We start from the raw sequence: 25,800 nt of genomic DNA on the forward strand, positions 1-25,800 counted from the left end.
GAATTAGTTTTCACGCCAATTACATCTGTATTGTGACCATAGACGAAAAAACAGTCTTGTTATGAATGTGACCTCCTATCATATGCCTTTGTCCTATATAAGAAGTGTTATTTTGTGCCTATATGATTTTCGCCATGTTGGCGCTTATGGTAGCGGTAGGTAGTGGTATTGGAAATTCGACTTAATCCTAATTATAGATATCCGACACTAACTTCAACTGGCGGCTTTCAAGTCGGAACGAAGCAAAAGCTGTCATTCCCAAAGATATTCAGCGGATATCGATAGAGGTAAGTGGCTCGAAAATGCTAAAACGTTTATGTTAGAGCTAAGTATTTTTACATTTAAATTTTTCGCTGTAATCTAACCAAATTTGAAATTCCTTCTAACATTCATCCTAATTCATTCATGCAAATATTTATTCATAGCCTAATGGATAGTTTTTCAAATTAACTATAATTTATTGACTTGAAATACGTGACATCTCTTTTGTCCATTCATTTCCAAATATAGAAACAATTGCAAATTTAATTTGAAACGCCTTCATTATTATTAGTTTACAAAACAACTAGAAAACGGCGTTAATTTCCTGTTTAACTTTCACGTTGAATTTAAAACCTTAAAACAGTTCGTTTAGGTTTAATAGTACGATGTCCAGGTAATTTCCAGGGCTTATCTTTAAAATGACAAATAGAACGGTCATAGTAAATGCATGATAATTAAATTTCTTAGAATCTTTTATAGTGCTACTTAACTTTTAAACAATAGTCATGTGCTAGTTCAAAACATACTTTTGTCCGATATCCCGTATTTCCCCTATGTATAAAAACGAAAAAAAAATAACGAAATCAAGAAATTAAAACAATTTTGCGCTTAGGTTATGACGACTTATTGGCTTACCAAAAAAAGAGAGAAAATAATGAAAGTGTTTGAACCAATAACAGATAATTGTTAAAAAAAGGCATGTAATTTTAAAAACAAATCTTTTTTTATTGGATTAAATCAGTGATTGTCAAACTTATTTCTTTCACCGCCCCCTTTGAAAATCAATTATATTTCAGAGCCCCCTAATTTTTATTCAGCCCTAAAACTTAAAAACCACAATTTCATTACTTTAATTAATTTCAATGCCCCCCATTTTTTGGGTCCCTTATCGCCCCCTCCTAGGTTTCAAACGCCCCCAAGGGGGCGTTATCGCCCACTTTGGGGAACACTGGATTAAATGATTAAAAAATTTGCAAATATTTGTTTATTCCATGTTAAAATATGTCTGCCAAATAATTTTATTTATTTCACTTAACGTTTTCGATCAGCAGCATTGAAAGAGCACGGGAACTCCTTGCAGGGCTTTCCGGGCAAAACTTTGGGCAACTTGCAACCTTCCTTGGGGCAAACCAATTTCTTTTTTTCCATTTTTTTGGTCATCGGCCAAGACGGGATAGGTGCCCACGGCTCATAACTCCTTGCTAAATAAACCTTCTCTATATCCCTTTGTTTTTTTCCTAAATCAGGAACCATCAGAATTCTAGAAACTTTAAAAGATAGTTCATCAGACGTGTTCTTAGAACAAGATTTGTGAGAAGACTTCACTGCTAGAGCTTTAGAGTTTGCTATAGAAGTAGTAGAAAGAGTGTGGATTGTAGTATCTTTTACAAGATTATTGGACAAAATCCATAGCAGAGGTAACCCAATGTTGTTTCGTAAAATGTTACATGGATTGAAACCGCAAAGAATCAATGTGATCGTGTCTTTGAATTTATTACCAGTGTACATGCCACATGGGCTCTTCGGAGAAGGACAGGGTGGGGGAGGTTTGCAAGGATCGCACGGGTTAGCTTTAACCGGGCACGGACCCTTCTTTGGTGGAGGGCACGGAGGCTTCTTCGGCGGAGGACAGGGCATGGCTTTCCTAGGGGGCGCCTCCTTCTTGCGGGGCGGGCAGGCTTTGGGGGGGCATGTCGCAGACTTGGGACGGAGGTCTAACGGCGGGAAGCACGTGGATTTGCTAAAAAATCGACTAGCATCAAATTTTAATTTTTTCTTGTCCATTTCTTGCGCGATCTTATTTCTCTGTCTCACTTGCTTTAATAGCTCAGAGAGGGGAATTTCCTGCTTCGCGGATTTGCCTCTGCTGACTTTCCCCGTACCTAAGGATTCCTGAATGGCGGCGGATTCGGATAATGTGGATAAGTAATTTCTGTAACTGTCCTCGCTTCTTTTTTGTTCTGTGCTCGATTCCTGCGACTTCCGGCCAAACTTAGAATCTCTCATGTAAGGCGGGATCGTCTTATCACGGCGGTTGTTGTCGTAGATTTCCTCCTCGTCTGCCATTCGACTCGATATAGAGGTGTCATTGGGGGGCAAAGGCGGTGGTACAATCATATTGTAAGCTATAAATTCTTGTCTGATAGGAAACGAGTGTAAATTCAAATCTTGAATCATAATATCTTTTTCAATAGACATTTTAAACTCTACGTCGAGATGCAGAGGATGTGATTTCTCAGCTTTAAATGTTTTTTCATCTGAATCCGATTCCAGGTGCAGATCATAGCTCCTATAGTAGAGCGGCGTCAAGTTGGAATATTTGACTATGTTCACAATATCCGTATCCTCGTTGGTACAAAAACCATCAACCGTTTGTCCGATATACTCCGGTACATCGCATGCAAAATGTTCAACTACTGGATAGGTTTGTGATTTATCAAAGTCTACGACGCGAGCGCTGAGACATGTACCCAATATTTTACTGTCAATTTGTGATGGTGGCACGTTCATCAACTTACAGGCGAGATCATCTAATCCAGTCAATTTGCTTAAGTCAAAACTCTTTAGTCGACGGTCCAGCGGTTGCTTGAACCGTTCGCTACCAAACAGTTTTGGCGGTGCGTCCATGCCCTCAACTCTAGGCTCCGCCTCCACCAATGGTTGTTCAACTATAGTTTCCAATTTATCTTTCCTTTCATCCTTGTCGACAAAGGCGACACCCAACACATGTTCTCTATCACTACTAAACGATTTTTCAATTAAATGCTTACATTTCTTGCAGTTTTCATTTTCAGGGGTGGAATCTTTAGAGCCGCTTACTGTACTTTTTCTTCGCAACTTCTGCAGAGACACTGTAAAAGTTATACATGGTTTATAACAAATTTTTATAAACGTAAATTGTGAAAAAATTGATTGATTTAGAATTTGCTATATCGATGAATGATTTTATGCCATAACGACAAACAAACTTGCTCTCTTGTATTTTAATTCAAAATTATTGTACGTTAACCAATTCCAAATCGCGGAACTTGACAGGTAGTTTTAAAAAATACTGGATGGGTCTAAAACCTTACGATTGTCTATCCTTCAAAATAATTAAACATCTCGAAATTTTTTGATACTTACATTTTTCCAATTTCAATAGAGCCAGACCTACATCTTTGGTTCGATTTCTAATATTCATGATTGTATTTTATATATTAATTTTATTTATGCACCGGTACCGAAAAAAATATAATTTGTACAATTTTTTAAATATTTTTCCTACATTTTCTGGAATTGGAGAAAAACGATTTTTTTTTTACATTTCTTAAATCATTTTCATATTGATCTGTCACATTATTCTTTTGTTTCTTCTTTCATAGATAATTTTATCGTAATTTTCTTCTATTTTCTTCTATTTTTTGCCAGTCATATTTATATTCCCATGACCAACTGACCTTTGTTTTTGCTTGTTTTTTTTTGCCTATTTAGTTTTCGCCTTTTTTGTACTGACGACGATGGCGGTTGATAGCGGTGCTGAGGATTCGAACTAAAATAGAATTAACTATTAGTAACAGGCTCTTTTAAGGAACAAAGCAGAAGCTGCTATTTCCGTGCAGCAGCCTGTTCATATTTATGGAGGTCAATGGTTTCAGTTGGATTGTATAGTATACTTTAAGACCTAAGTCTTCTTTATTTTATTCTGTTGGTGTTTACACAGCTATAGTTGAAATTAAAACTATTTGTTATATGTAAGTAAATCCTAAATAAAGAAGGAATGCTTCATTTCATTTTCAAAATTTATCTTTAGTCGAAACTTCTCGATACATTGATTGCTTTTTAAGCACAACTTGCAAAATAATTGTACTTTTGTGTTAAAATTGGCAATAGTTGTTTTATTTTATTTCCGTTTTACTTAATTCATTTTTTATTTTCAGTAAGGTATTTAGAATTATTTTTTATTCTAAAAAAAAAATTGGATGCAACGATTAATGTCCATTGCCCATGATAACACAAATTGGTTATTCTTCATAACGAAACGTCATTCCAGATGCGAGAAAATAACAAAGATGGCTGAAGAACAGGTGAGTATCAAAATATTGCGTTTTTTGTTACATTTTAACAGAATTAAACACAACTTTATAAAAAATCACACACACAATAATATAATATACCATCTGTTCAAATTAAAAAGTTAACACTTTTACACGATCTAAGTTTAGTCACTTTGAATATTTCGGCATTTGGTACCGCGTATTGCAGTGCCGAATTAAAGTTTTTTGATAATATTTTACTTGTAACATACATCAAACTTAATGTTTTAACGATCGGAATAAGAAAAATAAACTCAAGCAACGTAAATATACCGGCATTTTGGTTATACTTCAATGTTGACAACGATATACCCTTGAAAGTAATCGTCATGTGTGTTGTATTTTTGTCATAAATAATTTCGTCTACACTTTACCATTCATGATATAGTATGTATTGAGTTTTTAACAGATCGTTAGTTATTCAAATTACACATTCATGTAATATTTCCAAGTTTAAAGGAGTTATAAAACAATGATGAAATTTAATCATTTACTTCTGATTTCTATGTGAACAGTTTAATTTTCATAATGCAATAAAATAACTGCCTTATATAAGTGTAACAATTTAATTCATATTGAATTTGTATTAATAACTTGCAAAAGTCTTCAAAAATTGTAGTTTGATACGATGTAGTAATTAAAATATAAAATTTAAGTGTACAGATTTTTTATATCTTAATGTTAATATTTGTTTTGGTAGGTGTATGTGCTAATAGGTTTTCAGTAAAAGGAATTCATATTAAAAAGGGTAATTACCAAGATAATTGCAGTCCAACATTCTTTTTAACAGTAAAAAAGGTTTTAAACAGAGTTACTCTTAAATCATAATTTCTCTGACCTTATCCCACTCACATGGGGTCGGCTCACAAAGTTTTTATAAATCTTAAAGTTTTGGCATCATTTTTACGGCTGGATACCTGCCTACACCTCGGCCTCTAAACCTACTTGGGAAGAATAAATTAAAATTTAGTACAGTCGAACCTAGAAAAAGGAGGTCCAAGGGACAGTAATATTTATATAGCTTTGAGGTTTCTTTGCAATGGACAATAACTAACCTATAAAGGTTTCCCTCTTATACACTTCTTGATTATCCAGGTTTGACTGTAGATAGGCAGTAGTCACATGTAGTAGTTGTATCAAATGCAACAGGTTCTCACTGAGTATGAAATGGACAATTACTGGGATTAGTTTCAGAACCTATTTGGTGTCCTATCAGAGTAATCGTGTATGTATTTACATACATTTTTTTTATTTTAATAGCTGTCACCCGCAACTCCGTCGGCTTGGAGTAAACTCAATTAATAGACTATCTGTTCTTTCAGATTATGCTCTATGTTTATGCCAAATTTCATTGACATCTGTTAAGCCGTTTTGGAGACACCTGCTAACAAACATCCATCCATCCATCTCAACTTTTGCATTATATTAGTAAGATAATAATTTTTCAAGAATGACTGTAAGGAGATTATTAATTTGTATGTTTTAACATTTTATTTTTCATATTTACAAATGTGATATTTTGAGGTTAGTTGTTACAAAAAAGGACAATGTCACCAACTGACACTATCAAAACGGAAACCAGTGTTTACAACTTTGGTTTGATTGTCTTTTTAATTTAAATCTTCTCTATTAAATAAACCAAGGCTTGAGTTCCTCAGCGATGATAACTCTAGGAACTTTTAAGCAATTTTGGACCTCATTGGCTCAATTTTAGCAACTCGCATAGAGTTTCAATGAGGGCAGTGTCTCAAGCTAGTGGAATAGAGGTTTAATATATGAATGTTAGTGATCACCTATTGGTCAAAATTCAATCGTAGTTCATAATAATAACATAGTTTTGTTTTTGATTGAAAATAGAAATAACTGTGACACATTTTACTTTTATCCTTAATAAGGGTTACAAATTTCTCTGTTCAATTGTAAATATTTGTCCAGGAGGTGCGTCAGATAGAGTTGTTGTGCAAACAGCTGTATGACTCCCAGGATCATATCATCAGGGAGCAGGCGGAGAAGGCGGTTGTTGCGTTCCAGGTAAATACATAAGTCTTGTCATCATCAGCTCACTATACATCCCCACTGAGGGGCTCTAAGCCTACCCCAAGTTATGGGTGACTAGGCCATAGTCAACCAAGCCAAGTGCGGGTTGACTTCACACATATGAATTTATTCACAGATATCTGCAGGTTGCATCACGATGTTAAGTTTTGTATATTTTTTAACAGTGGTAGAGTTCACAATTACATCTGTTGTACTAATGAAGTGACTGGTGTAATAACACAATCACAGAAGACAGACATGAAGGTGTAATTTGAGGCCTCTTCCCCATCTCATTGGATTTGGTTGCAAAAGCTAAATTTTCTCTTTATCTGCATGTATAGTCACTTTGTTTATTTTTTATTTGAACTTGACTTTGAATGTAAGTACCTGATTGGTTTTTTTGTCACCTTTTGCTAAAAATATATAGAGTTCAGGCTCTCTCATGGCTGTAGTGTCTAATGGTTAACTGGCCAATCCGTTTCAAATGCTCATAATCAATGTTGATAGTATGGAGACAGAGTTAAACATCTGTTGGAGCCGTTGCAGTCACAGATTTTTTTACAGTTGGTCTGTTTTGTGACTTTACAAATTTTTTTTATACAGGAATCTCCGGATACCCTCAGCAAGTGTCAGGCACTGTTGGAGAGAGCTGATTCCAGCTACTCCCAACTCTTGGCAGCTACTACCCTAGCTAAACTACTAAGCAGGTAAACTTTTTTACGATTATTTTGCCTTTTTCCCTTTGTAGCGTTACCACACAGAAGACAGGCGTCAAGTGAAAGTAATTCCGCGTTTCGTCTAATGAGTGTGGTGCCGGAGGTTTAATTAGTCCTCTTACCCTTCCAACAATTTTCTTATAAATGAAAGGATGGGAATGGAATGGGGATTTCTTGGAGGAGAGGATGCATAGTAAGGGATATATCCTCTTTCTGTGCGTTCCTTTCTCCGTTGATTAAAGGTAGGCAACGCATCTGCGATTGCGAATGTCTATGGGCAGCGGTCGCTTCAATATTTAGGCGGATTTCGGTGACAGTATTCAGCGGATTCATAGACAGAAAAAAAAACAGTACTCTCCGATACATCTCTATCAGCCACTATACTGATGCAATCAAATGTTACTTTGTCCAGATCAACAACCAGTCTATCTGTGCAGCAGAGGCTAGACATAAGAAATTATGTCCTCAACTATCTCGCTACAAGACCTAAACTGGCCACTTTTGTTGTACAGGTATGTAGTACTTTGTTTTAGAAGATTTTTTTTTAGTCCAGACATTCCAGTGATTCCAGAACTTTTTAACTGTGGACATCAAAATGAAATTTTTAGGGATTTCCATTTATTAATCTATGAATAGTTATCTATTTTATTACTAGCTTTTACACGCGGCTTTGTCTGCGTGGAAATAAAAAAGGCTTGTTAAGTAGCCTATTTCTTCCTCGAGACAGTGTTCCACATTTATACCAAATTTCATCGAGATCTGTTGAGCCGTTCCAGAGATTCCTTCTAAAAAATACTCATCCATACAAAGATTTGCATTTATAATATTAGTAAGATAGAATTAACTAGAATATAAAAATGGAGGTGCTTCAATCGTCTTCTATATCTTATATGCAAAGAAATTACTTCCACAATTTTCTGCAATATGCCTAGGTTTTTTATATTCTTAATCAACCTATAATGATAATTATATCTTACAAATATTATATATGCGAATGTTTAGATGGATTGGATGGATGGATGTTTGTTTGAAGGTATCTCAAGAACGGCTCAATGGATCTTGATGAAATTTAGCACAGATAGAACATAGTCCGGAAGAACACATAGTGTACTAAGTTTATTTTTAATTCATCATGGACGGAGTCGCGGGCTACAACTAGTATGATATAAATATAATAATGTATATATATTACATTTCAGTCGCTTGTCTCTCTGTTTGCTCGTATCACGAAGCTCGGCTGGTTTGATATGATCAAAGAGGAATATGTCTTCCGTAACGTCATGAATGATGTCTCCAGTTTCCTTCAGGTATACTTTCATATTTTATATCATCATCATCATCATCTGCTCACTATACGTCCCCACCGAGGGGCTCGGAGCCTACCCCAATTTAGGGGTGACTAGGTCATAGTCAACCACGCTGGCCAAGTGCGGGTTGACTTTACACATATCATTGAATTTCTTCTCAGATATGTGCAGCATCACGATGTTTTCCTTCACAGTAAGAACGTCGGATAAATGTACATATGTAAATCGAAAATCGAAAAACACATTGGTACATGGCGGGATTCGAACCCAGAACCTGCAGATTGCATGTCAAGTGCTTAACCCCTGAGCCACCTACGCTCTATATTTTATATACATTGAACAAATAATAAAACACATACTAACTATATATATGACACTTACAAGTAAAATATTAATTTAATGTCACCTTACTGGACAAAATTGGTTCAGTTCACCATCTCAAAGGCCGGCAACTCTGCGGTTTCTCTGGTATTGCAGATGTCGATTAACACCTTGGTGTTCTCGCTGCTCGTTTGCCCCCTTCGCTTATAAAAAAAAAAGTTTTTGAGTCTACGGGTAACAATATAACTTACTTTGACCAAAAACATGAAAGTAATTTATTTAAACATTAATCATGTAATAAAGAAGTTGATTGAAACACAAGATTTTTATATTCTTGGTTTGTCTATATATCAATGGTTCCTAAGAATAAGGGCCAATGTACTAATTGACAACTTTATAGGAGATACACTCAAAGTTTCAACCATATAGGAAAATAGCTCGCATAGACCTTTTTTACTTCAGCAAAAAATAACATTTACACTTATAAATGTGTATTTTTGTTTATTGCATGTCGTTAACTAAACTAAGAGGTACCTTTTAACATAAAAAAGTAAAAATCATCAATTTATTTTTGCCCTTAAACATATAAAATTCTTTTGGTCCAGGGTCCAGCGGAGATTTGCACGATCGGTGTTCAGTTGTTGTGTCAGCTGGTGTCTGAGATGAACCAAGTGTCTGAGGATGCCAGCCGATCGCTCACAAAGCACAGGAAGATCGCGTCTTCATTCAGGTCTGATAGAATTTTTTTTTTATATTAACATTGTCTTTGTATAGTCTGACCAGATATATAAAAATTCGCCATATGTAGTAATTATGAATAGATGGATGTTAACACGATTTTATTCACGAAGAATTAAAGAAAAATTAGTAAAAAAATAGGCTGTTATCCGGAAATAGTGTAGCTTCCCAGCAATTAATAGTATGTTTCATAACAAGTGTAGAAAATCTGTCATTGCAGAGTTCAGACAAATGTCTACAAGTTGATAGTAAGAACAAGTTGTAATGACTGTTCCGCACGTCTACTGAAAAACTATTTTTTTTAATCTTAATATATAAAATTCTCGTGTCACAGTTTTCGTCACCGTACTCCGCCGAAACGGCTTGACCGATTCTCATGTAATTTTGTGAGCATATTCAGTAGGTCTGAGAATCGGACAACATCTATTTTTCATTTTTTTTTTAACCGCGCGGACGGAGTCGCGGGCGACAGCTAGTAGAATAATAAAAAGAAAATTTTTGTAAAATGGCGCCAACCGTTAAAGAATATAAGCAGAGATTTTATTTTTGTTTTCTTCACCTATTTTGGGTAGGCAAAAGGAACTATGGCCATACAGCCAAGTCTTCAGTAGATTTTTTTTATTGATATGAAATTAAACCTAACCTAACTTATTGAATCAAATCATTAAATCTGATATTGAAACAAATTAGTAGCTTCTTTTTAGAAATATTTGTATGTATCATAAAAACTTCTGTTTTTTTTTTGTTGTAAAACCTTGTTGGTTGTTTTTTTTTCTTTTTAATAGACATTATTTTGTCAGTTGCGTTCTCTGCACGAGTATGTAATAGCCCACATCCCGATCTCTATACGTCCCTACAATACGCCACTTTTTGAGCAACTGTATTAAAAAAAAAAAATTCAAACTGGTTCATTAGTTTTTGTGTCTGTAATTTTTTAATTTTTTCTTAATTGTTGTTTTAATAATAATTCCAGAGACAACCAGCTGTTTGAGATATTCCGTCTGTCATGTTCACTGCTGGGTGCTCCGCTGAGACTGGGTGAGAGTGCGCAGCAGGCGCTGCTGGCGGCGCTCCTGCGGCTGGCACACGCCTGTCTCACCTTCGATTTTATAGGCACCACCAGCGATGAATCTGCAGATGATCTCTGCACTGTACAGGTAACCTTTCATTATCATCATCAGCTCGATACATGTCTTCACTGAGGTTCTCGGAACCCACCCTAAGTAAGGCTATTGTCAACCATAGTCCAGAGCGGGTTGACTTCACAAATATCATTGAATCTCTTCTCAGATATGTGCAGCATCACGATGTTTTCCTTTATCGTTAGAATCTTGGATAAATGTACATATGTAAATTGTATATAGAAAAACACATTGGTACATGACGGGATTTGAACCCAGGACCTGTAGATTACAAGTCAAGTGCTTAACTCCTGAACCACCGATCAGGTACCTTTACTTGATTACATTTACTATTATTATTTCTAATTTTATGCTAAAAGTCTAAAATACCTGAATATTTCAGGTAACACAAATTCTCACTTCTTACTAATATTATAAATACGAATGTTTGGATGGATGTTTGTTACAAAGTATCTCCGGAACAACTTAACGGATTTCGGTGAAATTTGGCACAAATGTAGGAAATAGTCTGGAAGAATACATAGGCTACTATTTTTTTTCCTCGCGGTCGGAGTCGCGGGCGACAGCTAACTATATAAAATTAGCTATCCTTATTTTAGGATTACGTCACTTTATTTAACAATTTTTACAAAATAACTAACGAAGTCAGATAAATCTTAAGTCCAGTAAAATAGTTCAATTTTAAATTATGTACATGTTTTGAATTAAAACTTAAATGTCAAATAATTTTTATCGTTTAATTGCTGATTATAAATCGGCAGGCGCAAACGCTACTGTTAACTTAAAGAATTGCTATTATAAAGTGACAGGCGCATAGCGAGATCTTTAAGTTATGGAATTGCTATTATAAACTAGCAGGCGCTGGAGCGCGAACATACTCAATTATTTTTTTAATTCTATATAAATCAGCCACATTTGTCCACAGATCCCTACATCATGGCGACCAACATTTCTAGAACCATCAACATTAGGTCTCTTCTTTGAGCTGTATCACTCCTTAGCTGGTTCTTTAGCCGGTCTAGCGCTGGCATGTCTAGTACAACTGGCATCAGTACGAAGAAGTCTGTTCAGTAATAATGAACGAGCCAAATTCCTGAATAGATTAGCTGCTGGAGTGCTTAGGATATTGGATAATACGCAGGTGTGTATGTTTATTTATGTTTTTTTTTACTGTGGAGGTTTGTGTTTTTTTTTTTTGTGTCTAGTCTCGATGGACAACCTCCATAAGCGAGGAACTCGGGTTATTTGTATTTTTTTTTTCGTTTTTTAATTAAAGAAAAGTCAATATATTCCAGGGTCTATCGGAACCGGCTAATTATCACGAGTTCTGTCGTCTACTCGCCCGTTTAAAGTCAAACTATCAACTCGGAGAGCTGGTTATGGTTGACAATTATCCTCGACTTATTGAACTCGTCGCCAAATTTACTGTGCAGAGTTTACAAGTAAGTTTATAAACCAAAGATTTATATATAGTAGTTATAGAGTGGACATTATGAGCATTTTTAAATACAGATAAAGTTGTCTGACCCGTAAAGTAAAATATGACAGCTCACTGGCGCCCTCCTGGTAATGTCAAAGTGTCATAAGATCCTTGTAAAATCTATATATATAAAAGAAAGTCGTGTTAGTTACACTATTTATAACTCAAGAACGGCTGAATCGATTTGACTGAAAATTGGTGGGCAGGTAGCTTAGAACCAGGAAACGGACATAGGATAATTTTTACCCCGTTTTCTATTTTTTTTTCAAAAGCAGTAGTAGTAGTTTTTCAAAAGTAAAAGCTAGTTTAATATAAAAAGAGGGGGTGTTTTAGGGGTAAACAATGAGCAAAAATTACCTAACTTCTTCGGAAAGTCATTAATGTTGCAATTTCAAGCAATTAATTTGTAACTTATAACTTGAATTTTAGTAGTAATTTCTTACTATTTAAATTTGATACATACAAATATATTAACAAATTAACTTACATAATACCATGGGTGATAATCTTACTAATATTATAAATGCGAATGTTTAGATGGATGGATGAATTGTTTGAATGTATCTCCGGAACAGCAGAACGGATCTTGATGAAATTTGACACAGATATAGAACATAGTCTGAAATAACACATGGACTACCTATTAATTTTTCTTTAATTGTGCGTAGACGAAGTCGCGTGCGACAGCTAGTTTATAATATTAGTAAAATAGTACTTACCATGAGCAACTCTCACTGGGTCAGATAACTTTGTCTCACTGTAAGGTTATGACACTATTTTTCAGATGTGGCAGTTTGCGCCCAACTCGGTGCATTACTTGTTGTCATTATGGCAACGTATGGTGGCATCGGTGCCATACGTGAAGGCGACAGAGCCTCACCAGCTGGAAACTTATGCACCTGGTGTTACTGCTGCATACATTGCTTCTAGATTGGATTCAGTGGCTGTTGTTGTCAGGTATTTATACTAATATTAGCTGCCGTCCGCGACTTTGTCCGCGAAGTATGTAGCCTATGTGTTCTTCCAGACTATGTTCTACATATGTGTCAAATTTCATCAAGTTCTGTTGAGCCGTTCCGGAGATACATTCAAACAAACATCTATCTATCCATCCATCCAAATATTTGCATTTATAATATTAGTAAGAACATAATAATGGTAGAATCCAGCATCAGCAACATCTCTGCGATACCACGACCACACAGAAGACAGGAATCAAGTGGAAGTAATTACTACAGTCTGATGAGTGTGGTGCCGGAGAACTAATTTTAGTTTCCTTTCCCTTCCCACTCTTATAAGGAAGGAATAGAAAGTCTATTTTACTAAGGACAGGACTGTCTTCTGTGCGTCCCCTCCTCTGTCTGATTGAAGATAGACAACGCATCTGTAATTGCAGCTGTCGAATTCAGTTTGCTGATTGAAGTAGCGTGTTTAACGTTGTGGTTGTGATCAGTGAAGGTCTGGAGGACCCGCTGGATGACGTGGGCACGGTACAGCAGCAGCTGGAGCAGCTGTCGGTGATCGGGAGATGCGAGTACGGGAAGACATGTCAGCTGCTGGTGGCGCACTTTGACCGTGCTGCTGCTGAGTACAGCGTGGAGCAGCGCCCGCAGCAGATACTGGTGCTGCAAGGTACTGACAACGTCTTGACAGCCTCATATATTTACTAATCAGTGATTTTTTTTTAAATAATCTTCAAAATGTTCTTGAAAAAAATCAGTTTGTGTGGATTTTTAATAATTATCTCAGTATTTTGGTTAATTTTTGATATTAGCTAGGAAATTTTTTATTTAGTAGTAACTGCTTAATGTCCCTCCTGTTAATGTCGAATGTTAAAAAACTGTCCACTGTCAAAAAGTTATAAAATTAACTGTAATTTTACTAAATTTAGAAACTAGACTTAGAAATAAAATGGTTTTTCTAAACCTAGGTCTCAAAAATTAGTGCTCAAATCCATATCTGTGGAAAATCCTGTAATGTCCACAGATGGGCATGAATTGTAATTTAGACAGTTTACATAAGAAAGGATAAAATCCTTAATCATTTTGACGGTGACACTGAATAAAAAAAATTTTGTAGTGTCGCATTCAATCGTTTTTATTAGAATTAAATTAATTTGAATGTAATTTTTATACTTGATTTTAATCAGAATCCTAGAACAAAGTGCTTTTTAAAACTCGTGAATTGAAAAATAATTGTGTTGAAACATATTTTTTATAAAACTATAAAATATATTAGGTATTCGTCAGCGCAGATAAAAAAAAACGTTCTATAACATTCCCGCTTACATCAGTTATCTTCCAGACAAAGTTCCATCAAAATCGGTCCAGTCGTTTCCGAGATTATCCGGAACAAATACAACCTTGCAGACAGACATACGGAGAAAAAATTAAAAAATTAGTTTTTCGTTATCATGTGTACGAAATATTTTTTTTTCTCAACATTACTCGCATTCGCTGCTCCAATTTTGTTAAAAATAACTAAAAAAAAAATATATTTTTTCTCTATTTTTAAAGGGACTTTGGTTTTTATGAACATATTAATCCCATAGAAAAAATTAATTACAAATACATGAAAATAACAACAAAAAAACAAATAATAATAACAAGAGAAAGTATTTTAAAAAAAATGTCAAATATCATAACGGCCGTCGTGTATGAAGTATATCGTGATTTTTTTTTTGTTATTAAGTTAAGTTGCCCTACCACCTAAGTGCAAATGGTGTGAGAGCAAAGGGACCTGCTGAAAACCAACTCAAGGAAGGGCCGATGTCGTCCCTGTATCAGCTGAGCTGGTCACATTTTGCCAAGTCCTTAATCTTTGTGTCTTAATATTACTTCATAAATTTATTTTATGTGGCAATAAAATTTTATTTTATTCTATTCTATTTTCAGGTCAATTAACTTGGTTGGTGTACATCATCGGTGCAGCAATCGGTGGCCGGGCATCAGTTACAACATGCGATGAGAACGATGCCATGGACGGTGAGCTGGTCTGCAGAGTGCTGCAGCTGATGGACCTCACCGACTCCAGGCTGGCCAGGGTATGTCTGTCTGGTTGTAATCTAACAAGCCCCACATAATATAGAAATTTAATGGTGTGAATTACTTGGATAAGTGAGAAACCTCTATAAGCGAGAATCTCTGGTTAAAGAGAAACCTCTATAAGCGAGAATCTCTGGTTAAAGAGAAACCTCTATAAGCGAGAAAAATATCACGGTGTCTTGTACTCTCGCTTATCCAGGTTCGACTGTACTACTACAGCTGTAACCCGCGACTTTGTCCGCGTGAAATACTGTCTTTGTAAAAAATTTAAATTTAAAAAACATTCACATAAACCTTATATAAACTAATACCAACTTTCATCCCCTATTCCCTTTTTTTCTTTACACTTTGGAGGGAATTTTTTCGAACTTTAAATGTCTTATTTATTTATATCAAATTAACAGCCAAAAAAAGTTTCAAGCTTTTTACTGTAAAAATGACGTTACTTCTATTCGAATTTCCAACCCCTATTTTCAACCCTTGACAACCTTTATTCGTATTAAAAAGTAGCCTATGTCCTTTCTCAGGATCTAAACTATTTGTGTACCAAATTTCATTTCAATCAATTCATTAGTTTTGTTGTGAAAGCGAAACAAACAAACAGTTACTTTTCGCATTTATAATATTTATAAAGATTAGTATATATATTTTTTTACATTGACTAACTGTTGATGATAAAGATCATTAAATGTTTTTGAAATTGTTAATTTGATGATGCAGGGTGGCTGCGAGAAGCTGGAGCTGGCTATGATGTCGTTCTTCGAGCAGTTCCGTAAGATCTACGTGGGTGAGCAGGTGCAGAAGAGCAGCAAGGTGTATCGCCGTCTCAGCGAAGTGCTCGGTCTAGCTGATGAGAGTCAGCTCCTCAGTGTGCTCATGAGGAAGATGTTAGCTATTTTTTATTGGTCGCTCATTGGTCGAAATTATTATTTTGAAGTAGTCTATGTGTTCTTCCAGATTATGTTCTACATCTGTGACAAATTTCATCAAGATCCGTTGAACCGTTTTGGAGATACCTTCAAACTAACATCCATCCATCCATACATCTAAACTTTTGCATTTATAATATTAGTAAGCTCGCTATTCGCTATGTTAACTTTAACTTAAGCCTAATTTTAGTCCTTTCCCTTTCCACCCTTTTCTTGTAAGGCAATTATGGGAAGGGGAAATGGTTTTAACGGAGGAAGGAATGCATAAAAAGGGAAAAGTTTCCCTTTCTGTGTCCCCTCTCCTTCGTTGATTAGAGGTAGGTTGCCTAAAATTGCGGATGTCTATGGACAGCAGTCGCTTCGCTATTTCGGCGAATTTATGTGGCCTCTTACTTTATTTATAATATAAAAAATCTCGTTTTCTCTTCATGTATTGATACAATGATTAGTTGTTATCTGAGATTTCGTCAGCTTAGAATAAAAAAATAGCCTAAGTTACTCCTTCGTTCATAAGCTATTTGCGTGGTCTAAAATTCCTTCTACTAAAAAAAAATTTGTTAGACTGAAAAAAGGAATTTATCAAGATTTAATTGAATCTTGAACTCTATAATAATATTTTTGTCAACAGTATAACGAATTTGAAATACTGGGGCGGGTCTGAACAGATCATATCAAAGACCCTCGGCCTGCTGAGTGACCTCAGCGGAGGGTACGCTTGTGTCAGGAAACTGGTCACATTGGAGGAGGTGCAGTTTATGTTGACACATCATACTGTGAGTATAATTATCTATACACTAGATGTCGCCCTCAAATATATCTAAAAAAAACTTAATTACTAGTCTATGTGTTCTTCCACACTATGTTCTACATCTGTGACAAATTTCATTCAGATCCGTTGAGTCATTATGGAGATACCTTCTGAGAAACATCCATCCATCCAAACTTTCGCATTTATAGTAAGATTAAATTATGTGATTGAAAAACTAGATGGCGCTTTTATTAATAAAAAAAATATTAGATGGCGTATTTACTAATATTTGAATCAAATCTGTATACTCGCAGGCAGAACACTTCCCGTTCCTGGGCATCTCAGGAGTTGGACCCTCGGAGATGAGATGCCGCACCATGTTGTATACCGCTCTCGGCCGACTGCTGATGGTGGAGCTCGGCGAGGATGAGGAGAGGTTTCACGCGTTCATGATGCCGCTCACAGGTACAGTACATCTCAGGAGTTGGACCTTCGGAGATGAGATGCCGCACCATGTTGTATACCGCTCTCGGCCGACTGCTGATGGTGGAGCTCGGCGAGGATGAGGAGAGGTTTCACGCGTTCATGATGCCGCTCACAGGTACAGTACATCTCAGGAGTTGGACCTTCGGAGATGAGATGCCGCACCATGTTGTATACCGCTCTCGGCCGACTGCTGATGGTGGAGCTCGGCGAGGATGAGGAGAGGTTCCACGCGTTCATGATGCCGCTCACAGGTACAGTACATCTCAGGAGTTGGACCTTCGGAGATGCGGTTTCTTTGACTGTACAGTACAAGGATCTTGTAACACTTTGATATTTTCAGGAGGGCGCTAGTGTGCTTTCTATGTAATCTATAAAAATATTTATATATTTCAGCTGCGTTCGAGAGTATAATAGGTCTGCTGGGACCTCCTGAGAGTCCTCTCTTCGCCTCTGAGGATGCCAAGAAGACGCTGATTGGACTCGCGCGAGACCTTCGCGGTTTAGCCTTCGCCTTTAACACAAAGACCACTTACATGATGCTGTTTGATTGGATGTAAGTTGTAGGGGGCGCTGCTGTGCTCCCATACAAATATAATTTAGCAAAGTGTTTAGTCAAAATCACTAGAGTCTAGAATTGTTTTTTATGAATTCCAGTTATCCAGTATACCTGAAGGTGTTACTCCGAGGTCTGGAGGCGTGGTTCTCTCAGCCGGAGCTGAGCACTCCGGTGCTGAAGCTGGCCGCTGAGTTGGCGCAGAACAGGAACCAGCGGTTACACTTTGACGTCTCCTCACCCAATGGGATACTGTTGTTTAGAGAATTATCAGCTTTTATATGTGCTTATGGTATGTAGCGGTTAAAAGGTTATATTTACGGTTAAGAGATTTACTCAGCATTTAAAAGGTTAATGCAACAATGGATTCAGTTTATTTTTCATATTATAAGATGGTTTGTAATAAATTTTATCATCATCAGCTCACTTTACATCACCATTGAGAGTCTCAGAGCCTACCTTAAGTTAGATGTGACTAGGTCATAGTCAACTATAGTCCAGTGCGGGTTGACTTCACACATATCATTGAATTTCTTCTCAGATATGTGCAGCAGATATTTTCATTCATCGTAAGAATGTTGTATAAATGTACATATGTAAATTGTATATATAAAAACACATTGATACATGGCGGGATTTGAACCCAGGACCTGTAGATTACAAGTCGAGTGTTTAACTCCTGAACCACCGATGCTTTTATTTCTTTTTGCGAAATTTTAAATTTGAAATATATAATTTCTTTATTTTTAATTTGATAATTTTGTCCGATTTTCAGTTTTGTCTCCTTATGAAATGATGGAATTTAATCTTGGTTACAAAATGCAACTAATAGATGGCGCTATTAATTATTTTTCTTAATTAATCTGTTATTAGCCGACTTCAAAAAGAAGGAGGTTATCAATTCGACTGAATTTTTTTTTTCTTAAATGCATTTTATTTTTATAAAATACTAACTGTCGTACGCGACTCCGTCCTCCCGAAATAAAAAAAAAATAATTCGAAGTCTATGTTCCAGACTATATTCTACATGTATACCAAATTTCATCAAGATTCTTTGAGCCGTTCTGGAGATATACATACATCCATACATCCAAACATTCGCATTTATAATATTATTATTATTTTCTATAACTTCAGGCAGCAGAATAGTTACAATAGAAGTAAATAAGAAGGATATGTACGCTATGAAATTGAAAGGCATATCTGTCTGCTTTTGTATACTGAAAGCGGCTCTCTGCGGGAATTACGCCAATTTTGGTGTCTTCAGGTATGTTTATGATCATTACAATAAAAAAAAAATAGTTGATTTATTATTTTAATGTTTATGTGCCGTACACGACGGGTTCGGGTCCCGCGGCACAACCTGCCTTAAACTACGTATCACAAGGCCTGGCGTAAATATGGTAAATATATGAACTGGCACTCACCTACTCGATGCCCCGTTCACCGCCTGCAGGTGCCTGGTCACTCTGTCGGTGTCAGTCGAGTCGAATAAGTCACAGTCATACAGTCTAAAGGCGCCAGCAATGCTGCACTCCTGATGCACCCGATGCACCGCTTCCCGTAAGCGGCCTATAGACGCGTCCTTTATCGAACCGAACGCGGAACCGTAAATTTAGCGACCCTGTACGCTAATTAATAGACACGTCCGATGAGCTATCCAACTGCCGACCACTTCCAATGCTGACTCGATGCGCTCTGTCGACTCACCCTTTCCCCGCACAAGACCCCCGCAGGCCCTGCGCCCGTCCGTAGCGGAGAGGAATTTCCAACTACCCGCTTGTGCGGGAGAATAAAAATGAGTCGACCTACCTTCTCTAACAATTAAAACCGCCAAATTCAAAGGTAGCGAACTACAGTGCAACTGTACCGAACAGTTTATTTTGTCATAATTTTTTTTAAATTTCAATTTAAATCTAACTAAAGTATAAATATAGATCAATTTTCATTTTCTTTACGATTATGAACATGAATTAAAACGCGGACAAAGCCGCGAGTGAAACATGTTAATTTAGTCGAATTTGGAATAGCGAAATACCTCCATAAGCGAGAAAAATGTCACATGCCTTGGACTCTCGCTTATCCAGGTTCGACTGTATTATAAATGCATAAGTTTTTATGAATAACATATAGTATTGTTACGTGCTAGGGTTCGAAGGATTTGGAGAGAAAAACCTGCTGACTCTTTTTAAGACTTTATTGACTAACATTAGGTCCAACACAAAGTACTAGGTCCAAACACTAAGCATTGACGATGTCCTAGGTCGTAGCCAAGTAGAAGGTTTCACTTGTATCGCTGGTTGTCGCTTCGAAGTCGCCTCGAAGGTAGCTCAAACTGAACTGACTCGCTCGCCTCCCTGCGGCTATTTATATAGGCCGAGTCGAGCCCCAGACCATTCCAGAAAGTTCCTTTCTGGAACGTTTCCAAAAGGCGCGAACGTCATCGACCGGTTTGGACGCTTCCGGAAAGATGAGTCATTTCTCACGCTCGCGCGCCGCCGGTTTTCGAGATACTTCCAGTTTTATAATTTCACAACAGTACCTCTAACGCCATCTAGTGTTGAGTAAAGGGTTTCACGTGACTTTGTACGTTCGTAACAGTATTTAGTAAAGTACAAGTTTTGTGTATATTTTTTTTTTAATTTCCTAAGGAAAAAATCAAGGAAATCTCAATTTTTAATAACAGCGCCATCTATCGATTTCCTAATAAAACTGTTGTTGTTTTTTTTTCAGGTTGTACGGCGACGAGGCGTTAGATAATGCATTGAATATGTTTGTTAAACTACTTCTGCATATACCACAGAGCGATTTATTGGTTAGTGGAAGTGAACCTTTAATTGTTTAATACTAGTACTATATTTTTTTGTTTTTTTCTTTTTGCTAAAGGCTTAGTATACTTAAGTGTGTGATCGCAATTAAAATATCGTCCCTTAGCTTATAATATCGTTTAAATCAAAAATTGACAGTTTTCACATAATTTAAATAGATGGAGCTCATTCCGCGTCTAAAAATTCATCATATAATAATTTAAATGTAATAAAGTTTATACTAATAAAGTTTAAATTTAATAAATCGACAAAAAACTAAAGATATAATTATTTATTAACTACTAAATAGCGTATTTATTAAGAAATTACTAAAGATTTTTTTTAAAAAGACATTTTTTTTTCGTCTCATGAAAAATTAATAAAAATGACTTATGAGGTGTTAAATGACTTATGTGCTAAAGGACGATATATATCATGTTTTTTTTTTTAATTTAATAGATAACATAAAATAGACGTTATATATATATTTTTTCTAAATGAACATTTTTTTTTTTTCAGGACTATCCAAAACTATCACAGACATATTATGTATTACTAGAACGTCTAGCACAAGATCATATGCCATTTCTATCTTCATTACAACCTGAAGCTACATTATATATATTATCTTCTATATCTGAAGGATTGACTGCATTAGGTGAGTACAATTATAACTGAATATTACACTAGCTGTTGCCCACGACTACGTCCGCGTGAATTAAAAAAAAAACTTAACAAGTAGTCTATTCTTCTAGACTATGTTCTACATCTGTTTCAAATTGCATCAAGTTCCGTTGATCCGTTTTGGAGATACATTCAAACAAACATCCATATAAACATTCGCATTTATAATAATATTAGTAATATAAATGCGAATATTTGGATGTATGGATGTTTGTTTGAATGTATCTCCGGAACGTCTCAACAGATCTTGATGAAATTTGTCACAGATGTAGAACATAGTCTGGAAGAAAACAAAGTCTACTTGTTAAGTTATTTTTTTAATTCACGCGGACGTAGTCGCGGGAAACAGCTAGTCATCTATATAAAAAGAATGATTATAATAAATTGTTGTGTTTCAGATACAAGCGTTTGCACTGGATGTTGCGCAACATTAGACCACATTGTGACATATTTGTTCAAACAATTAGTACAAAAAAGTGAGTATTCAGAGTTCTTTTTTTTTCTAGATCTGTTGTTACGTAAAAATATATATTTTATAGAAGATTTTATTCGATTGGAATTTTACTACATTTTTAACGCCATCTGTTAGGAGAATTATAAAAAAAAACATTAAACGATGTAATCTTTTTGTGATAGAAATCTTGGCGAGAACTTCAAAAGCGAATTAATTAATTGAAAAGTTGACTATTAATTTAATCATTAACTATTATTTAATTTAATTAATTTTATCTGAATAAAATATTTTACATTAAACTTCCTTAGTAGTTACTTAACTTCTCTGAGTGCTACATTAAGTTATTAATAATTTCAGCGAGCAATAAAGTACCGAATCCAAGACAACCTCCGCCTGAGACGAGCAACATGTTTGTTGAAGTACTACAAAGGAGGCCGGAGATTATGCAACAACTGCTTGCCACTGTTAGTTAATTTTAACTTTAAATATAGTCAAACCTGGATAAACGAAAATCCAATTGTCCTACCATGAATATGAGTAACTATCTCTAACCAATCAAAATTAATGTTATTTTTGGTTTACTTTTCATCCGATAGATGGCGCTGTACGAACTTTGTCGATTGTTACAAAAATTCATGCTAACAAATGACTAATTTTTCATGATAAAACTTTATAATTTACAAATAATAATACATCATCATCATCAGCTCAGTATACATCACCATTGAGGGTCTCGGAGTCTATCCTAAGTTAGATGTGACTAGGTCATAGTCAATTATAGCCCAGTGCAAGTTGACTTCACAAATATCATTGAATTTCTTCTCAGATATGTGCAGCATCACGATGTTTTCCTTTATCGTTAGAATCTTGGATAAATGTACATATGTAAATTGTATATATAAAAACACATTGGTACATGGCGGGATTTGAACCCAGGACCTGTAGATTAGAAGTCAAGTGCTTAACTCCTGAGCCATCGACGAACTTAACATATATAGTAAAAATAATACAGTTCTTTCTAAAGTTAATTTTAAAATACAGAAATAAGTATGGGAAGAGGATGGATTTTACAGATGAGGTGACGCATAGGAAGGGGAAATATTCTATTTCTGTGTGTCCCCTTCTCCATTGATTAATTAGGCAACGCATCTGAAATTGCAGATAGGTAGAGAACGTTTCGCCATTTCGGCGAATTTTGAAAGCTTGCTGGTTTGCTAACCATATATAAAAAAAGACTTATTGTTATATACAGTCAAAACCGTTTATGGCGACATCGTTTAGAACAACATACCGGTTAAATTGACCAAAATCAAAGGTCCTGGCTGAATGTTATATACATATCTTTCCTATTAATACCTGTCACCGGTTGTTACAACTATCGGTTTTTACGACTCAATATGAGTAGTCCCTTCGATGTCGTTATAACAGATTTTGACTGTAGTTATTATATTTAATATAAATAAATAAAAAATAAAAATTTGTATTTGTTATTATTTAGGTATTGAACGTGATAATGTTTGAGGAGTGCTGCAACCAGTGGTCAATGTCCCGTCCCCTGCTGGGTCTGGTGCTGCTGAATGAGGAGCAGTTCTCTCGTCTGCGAGCTGACCTGATCTCCCGACAGCCGAGAGATAAACAGGCTCAGCTGGCGCACTGGTTCTCCAACTTGATGGCTGGAATTGAACCTAACTTATTGACTAAGAATAGAGATAGGTGAGTCTAAACTATAATTAACAAAAAAAAAATTCTCATAAGATTTTTTTTGAGGTTAACTCGCACTTGTCCTTTGTTAAAAAAATCGTACGTAATTTTTGTTTGGCAAATTACGAATGGACTAATTTACAAGTGTGCGATAACCTTTAATATTCTATGAAAAACACGTAATTTGTGTGTTTGTAAATTAAAAGCCGTTTTAGTTGGCACGTCAGTTGTAAGAGTACTCTTTTATCTCACGTGCCAACGTAATGTAGTTTATTTAAACACTACCTTTTGTTCGCGACTTTGTCCGTAAAAAAATTAATAAAAAAAATCTAGTAAGTAGCTTATGTGTTCTTTCAGACTATGTTCTACATCTGTGACATATTTTATTGAAATCCGTTGAACCGTTCTAGAGAATTCTTCAAACATTAATCCATCCAATATATCGCATTTGTAACAAAAACAAGACACCACCATACACGGACCGACTTCAATCGCTGTATACATTGAAACAGTCCGTGTATGACAGACAGACAAAAGAGATATAAGTATAGATAAAGTTTCTTTAAATGATGTTGTATTTTTTTCAGATTCACACAAAACTTGTCTACTTTCCGTCGTGACATCAACGATCTCCTGAAGGGAGCTAACGTCAGCTCTCAGCAGAGCAACGACATGATGACGTCATAACTCATACATACATACATACATACATACATACATACAAACGTATATTTTGTGAAAACTAATAAATATATGACAATTTGATAGACGCTAGTGAGCTGTCAAATTTGTCTTATTCCCAATTAGTCAGATTTGTTAGAAAACTTTGTCTATCTTCACGTTTTTAATGCTCAATGCCGTCACTAAGTGGAGAATTCTTCACTAAGTATCGATCTTAGTACAGAAATGTAAAATACATTGAAGATTTAATATATGTGGAAGAGAGAAATAGTTGATTCAATATACATCTCTCTTTCACACCACATATATTATATCTTCCTTCTCTCTCGTGTAACGAATTTCATCACTTCGATATAATTTCATGTAAATAATTATTGATAAGTTATTTTGTTGAAAAAGTTGAAAAAAAAATTGAAACAACCCAAAAATCGATATAGATTTTTCATACTTTTTTGTTTCGAATTTAAAAATATCTAGTACTAGCTTTTACCCGCGACTCCGTCCGCGCGGAATAAAAAATAGAAAACTGGGTAAAAATTATCCTATGTCCGTTTCCTGGTTCTAAGCTACCTGCCCACCAATTTTCAGTCAAATCGATTCAGCCGTTCTTGAGTTATAAATAGTGTAACTAACACGACTTTCTTTTATATATATAGATTAAATATAGTCTATGTTACTCAGTGATAATCTAGCTTTTTAATGGTGAAAGAATTTTTAAAATCGCTCCAATAGTTTTTTAGTTTACTTGTTACATAGAAACAATGCATATCTTTCCTATTTATAATAATAAAACTTGGTGAATTAATTGAAAAAAAAAATACACGAGAGAGGGACAAAAATTGTAAGCCAATAGCAGTGAAGATGGGCCGTTGCCATGGTAACGGCAATTCTCAGCCAATGAAAAAGGTCTTCGTTGTCATTTGAAATTGAAAAATATAAAGTAAAGTTTTTCTGCCTAACAAAAATGAATGTAATTTCATTACAAGATCTAGTGATTTTGGTCTAAATGCATTTCTGCCTTTAATTTGCTTGTAAAATATTTGAACGTTTGACGTCATCGAAAAAAGTCTAGATGTTTTTTTATTGCGATGGACTATTTAAAATGTTTTATTATTGCTTTTTTCATTGTCAAATTGTGAATAACTTTAACATCAAATCTATAATTGTGTGTGAAAAATTACGCGCCATTTTGGATAAATTTCGCGCCAAATATGCAAAGTTTTTTTTGACTAAACATTCCTAATTGCAAAATATGTGAGTAAATGATTTTTTTTTATAATTTTCTTCTAATATTTACTAAATCTTTATGTAATATGTACGTTTTACAAATTACATTTCAAATGTACAAATAAAACCGGTTATAACAACATTATATTGATCTTAAATTAAATTGTAATAAACCGATATTACGTTTACAAAGCATCAATCAATTAATTATTTCGAAAATACTTAATTTTTTTTTCATATCCAATTTGAACATTTTTTTTTTCTTAAAATATGATAGCTTAAAATTATAACTAAAAAAAAATCTAATAAAAAATTTCATATGAGTAAAATAGAGAAAAATGTTTGAATTTAAAAAAAAATTCACAATAAACATCTCTCTTTCACTCTACATATGTTACATCTTTCTCT

General features: G+C 35.2%; 2 protein-coding genes across 2 annotated transcripts; one reads left to right on the forward strand and one right to left on the reverse strand.

The window, feature by feature from the left end:
• Positions 1-30: 30 nt before the first annotated feature.
• Positions 31-24,580, forward strand: LOC106712930 (exportin-7-A). Its single transcript, XM_045684927.1, has 25 exons — positions 31-287; positions 4,182-4,328; positions 6,273-6,368; positions 6,978-7,081; positions 7,503-7,602; positions 8,290-8,397; positions 9,324-9,448; positions 10,430-10,613; positions 11,524-11,739; positions 11,894-12,040; positions 12,863-13,035; positions 13,532-13,710; positions 14,973-15,121; positions 15,843-16,009; positions 16,680-16,824; positions 17,114-17,264; positions 17,679-17,838; positions 17,940-18,130; positions 18,976-19,105; positions 20,572-20,653; positions 21,165-21,303; positions 21,728-21,805; positions 22,141-22,247; positions 23,282-23,496; positions 24,072-24,580. Exons 2-25 carry the CDS (start codon positions 4,224-4,226, stop codon positions 24,169-24,171), a joined length of 3,351 nt encoding a protein of 1,116 aa, XP_045540883.1. The 5' UTR covers positions 31-287; positions 4,182-4,223; the 3' UTR covers positions 24,172-24,580.
• On the reverse strand, positions 1,259-3,493 carry LOC106712981. The gene is made up of 2 exons (XM_014505677.2): positions 3,388-3,493; positions 1,259-3,113 (listed from the first exon to the last, which is right to left on the reverse strand). The coding sequence occupies exons 1-2, from the start codon at positions 3,443-3,445 to the stop codon at positions 1,294-1,296; spliced, it is 1,878 nt and encodes a 625-aa protein (XP_014361163.2). The 5' UTR covers positions 3,446-3,493; the 3' UTR covers positions 1,259-1,293.
• Positions 24,581-25,800: the final 1,220 nt, after the last annotated feature.

The sequence above is a fragment of the Papilio machaon genome, chromosome 28, assembly GCF_912999745.1.
Source record: "Papilio machaon chromosome 28, ilPapMach1.1, whole genome shotgun sequence".
Classification (NCBI taxonomy): Eukaryota; Metazoa; Arthropoda; class Insecta; order Lepidoptera; family Papilionidae; genus Papilio; species Papilio machaon.

Bases quoted from the DNA above. Each gene is read 5' to 3' on its own strand.
- LOC106712930 (XM_045684927.1), top strand. From the start codon at position 4,224: ATGCAACGATTAATGTCCATTGCCCATGATAACACAAATTGGTTATTC. The intron at 11,740-11,893 runs GTGTGTATGTTT...AATATATTCCAG, and splicing joins GGATATTGGATAATACGCAG to GGTCTATCGGAACCGGCTAA. The intron at 12,041-12,862 runs GTAAGTTTATAA...ACTATTTTTCAG, and splicing joins TTACTGTGCAGAGTTTACAA to ATGTGGCAGTTTGCGCCCAA.
- LOC106712981 (XM_014505677.2), bottom strand. From the start codon at position 3,445: ATGAATATTAGAAATCGAACCAAAGATGTAGGTCTGGCTCTATTGAAA. The intron at 3,114-3,387 runs GTAAGTATCAAA...TAACTTTTACAG, and splicing joins TCTATTGAAATTGGAAAAAT to TGTCTCTGCAGAAGTTGCGA.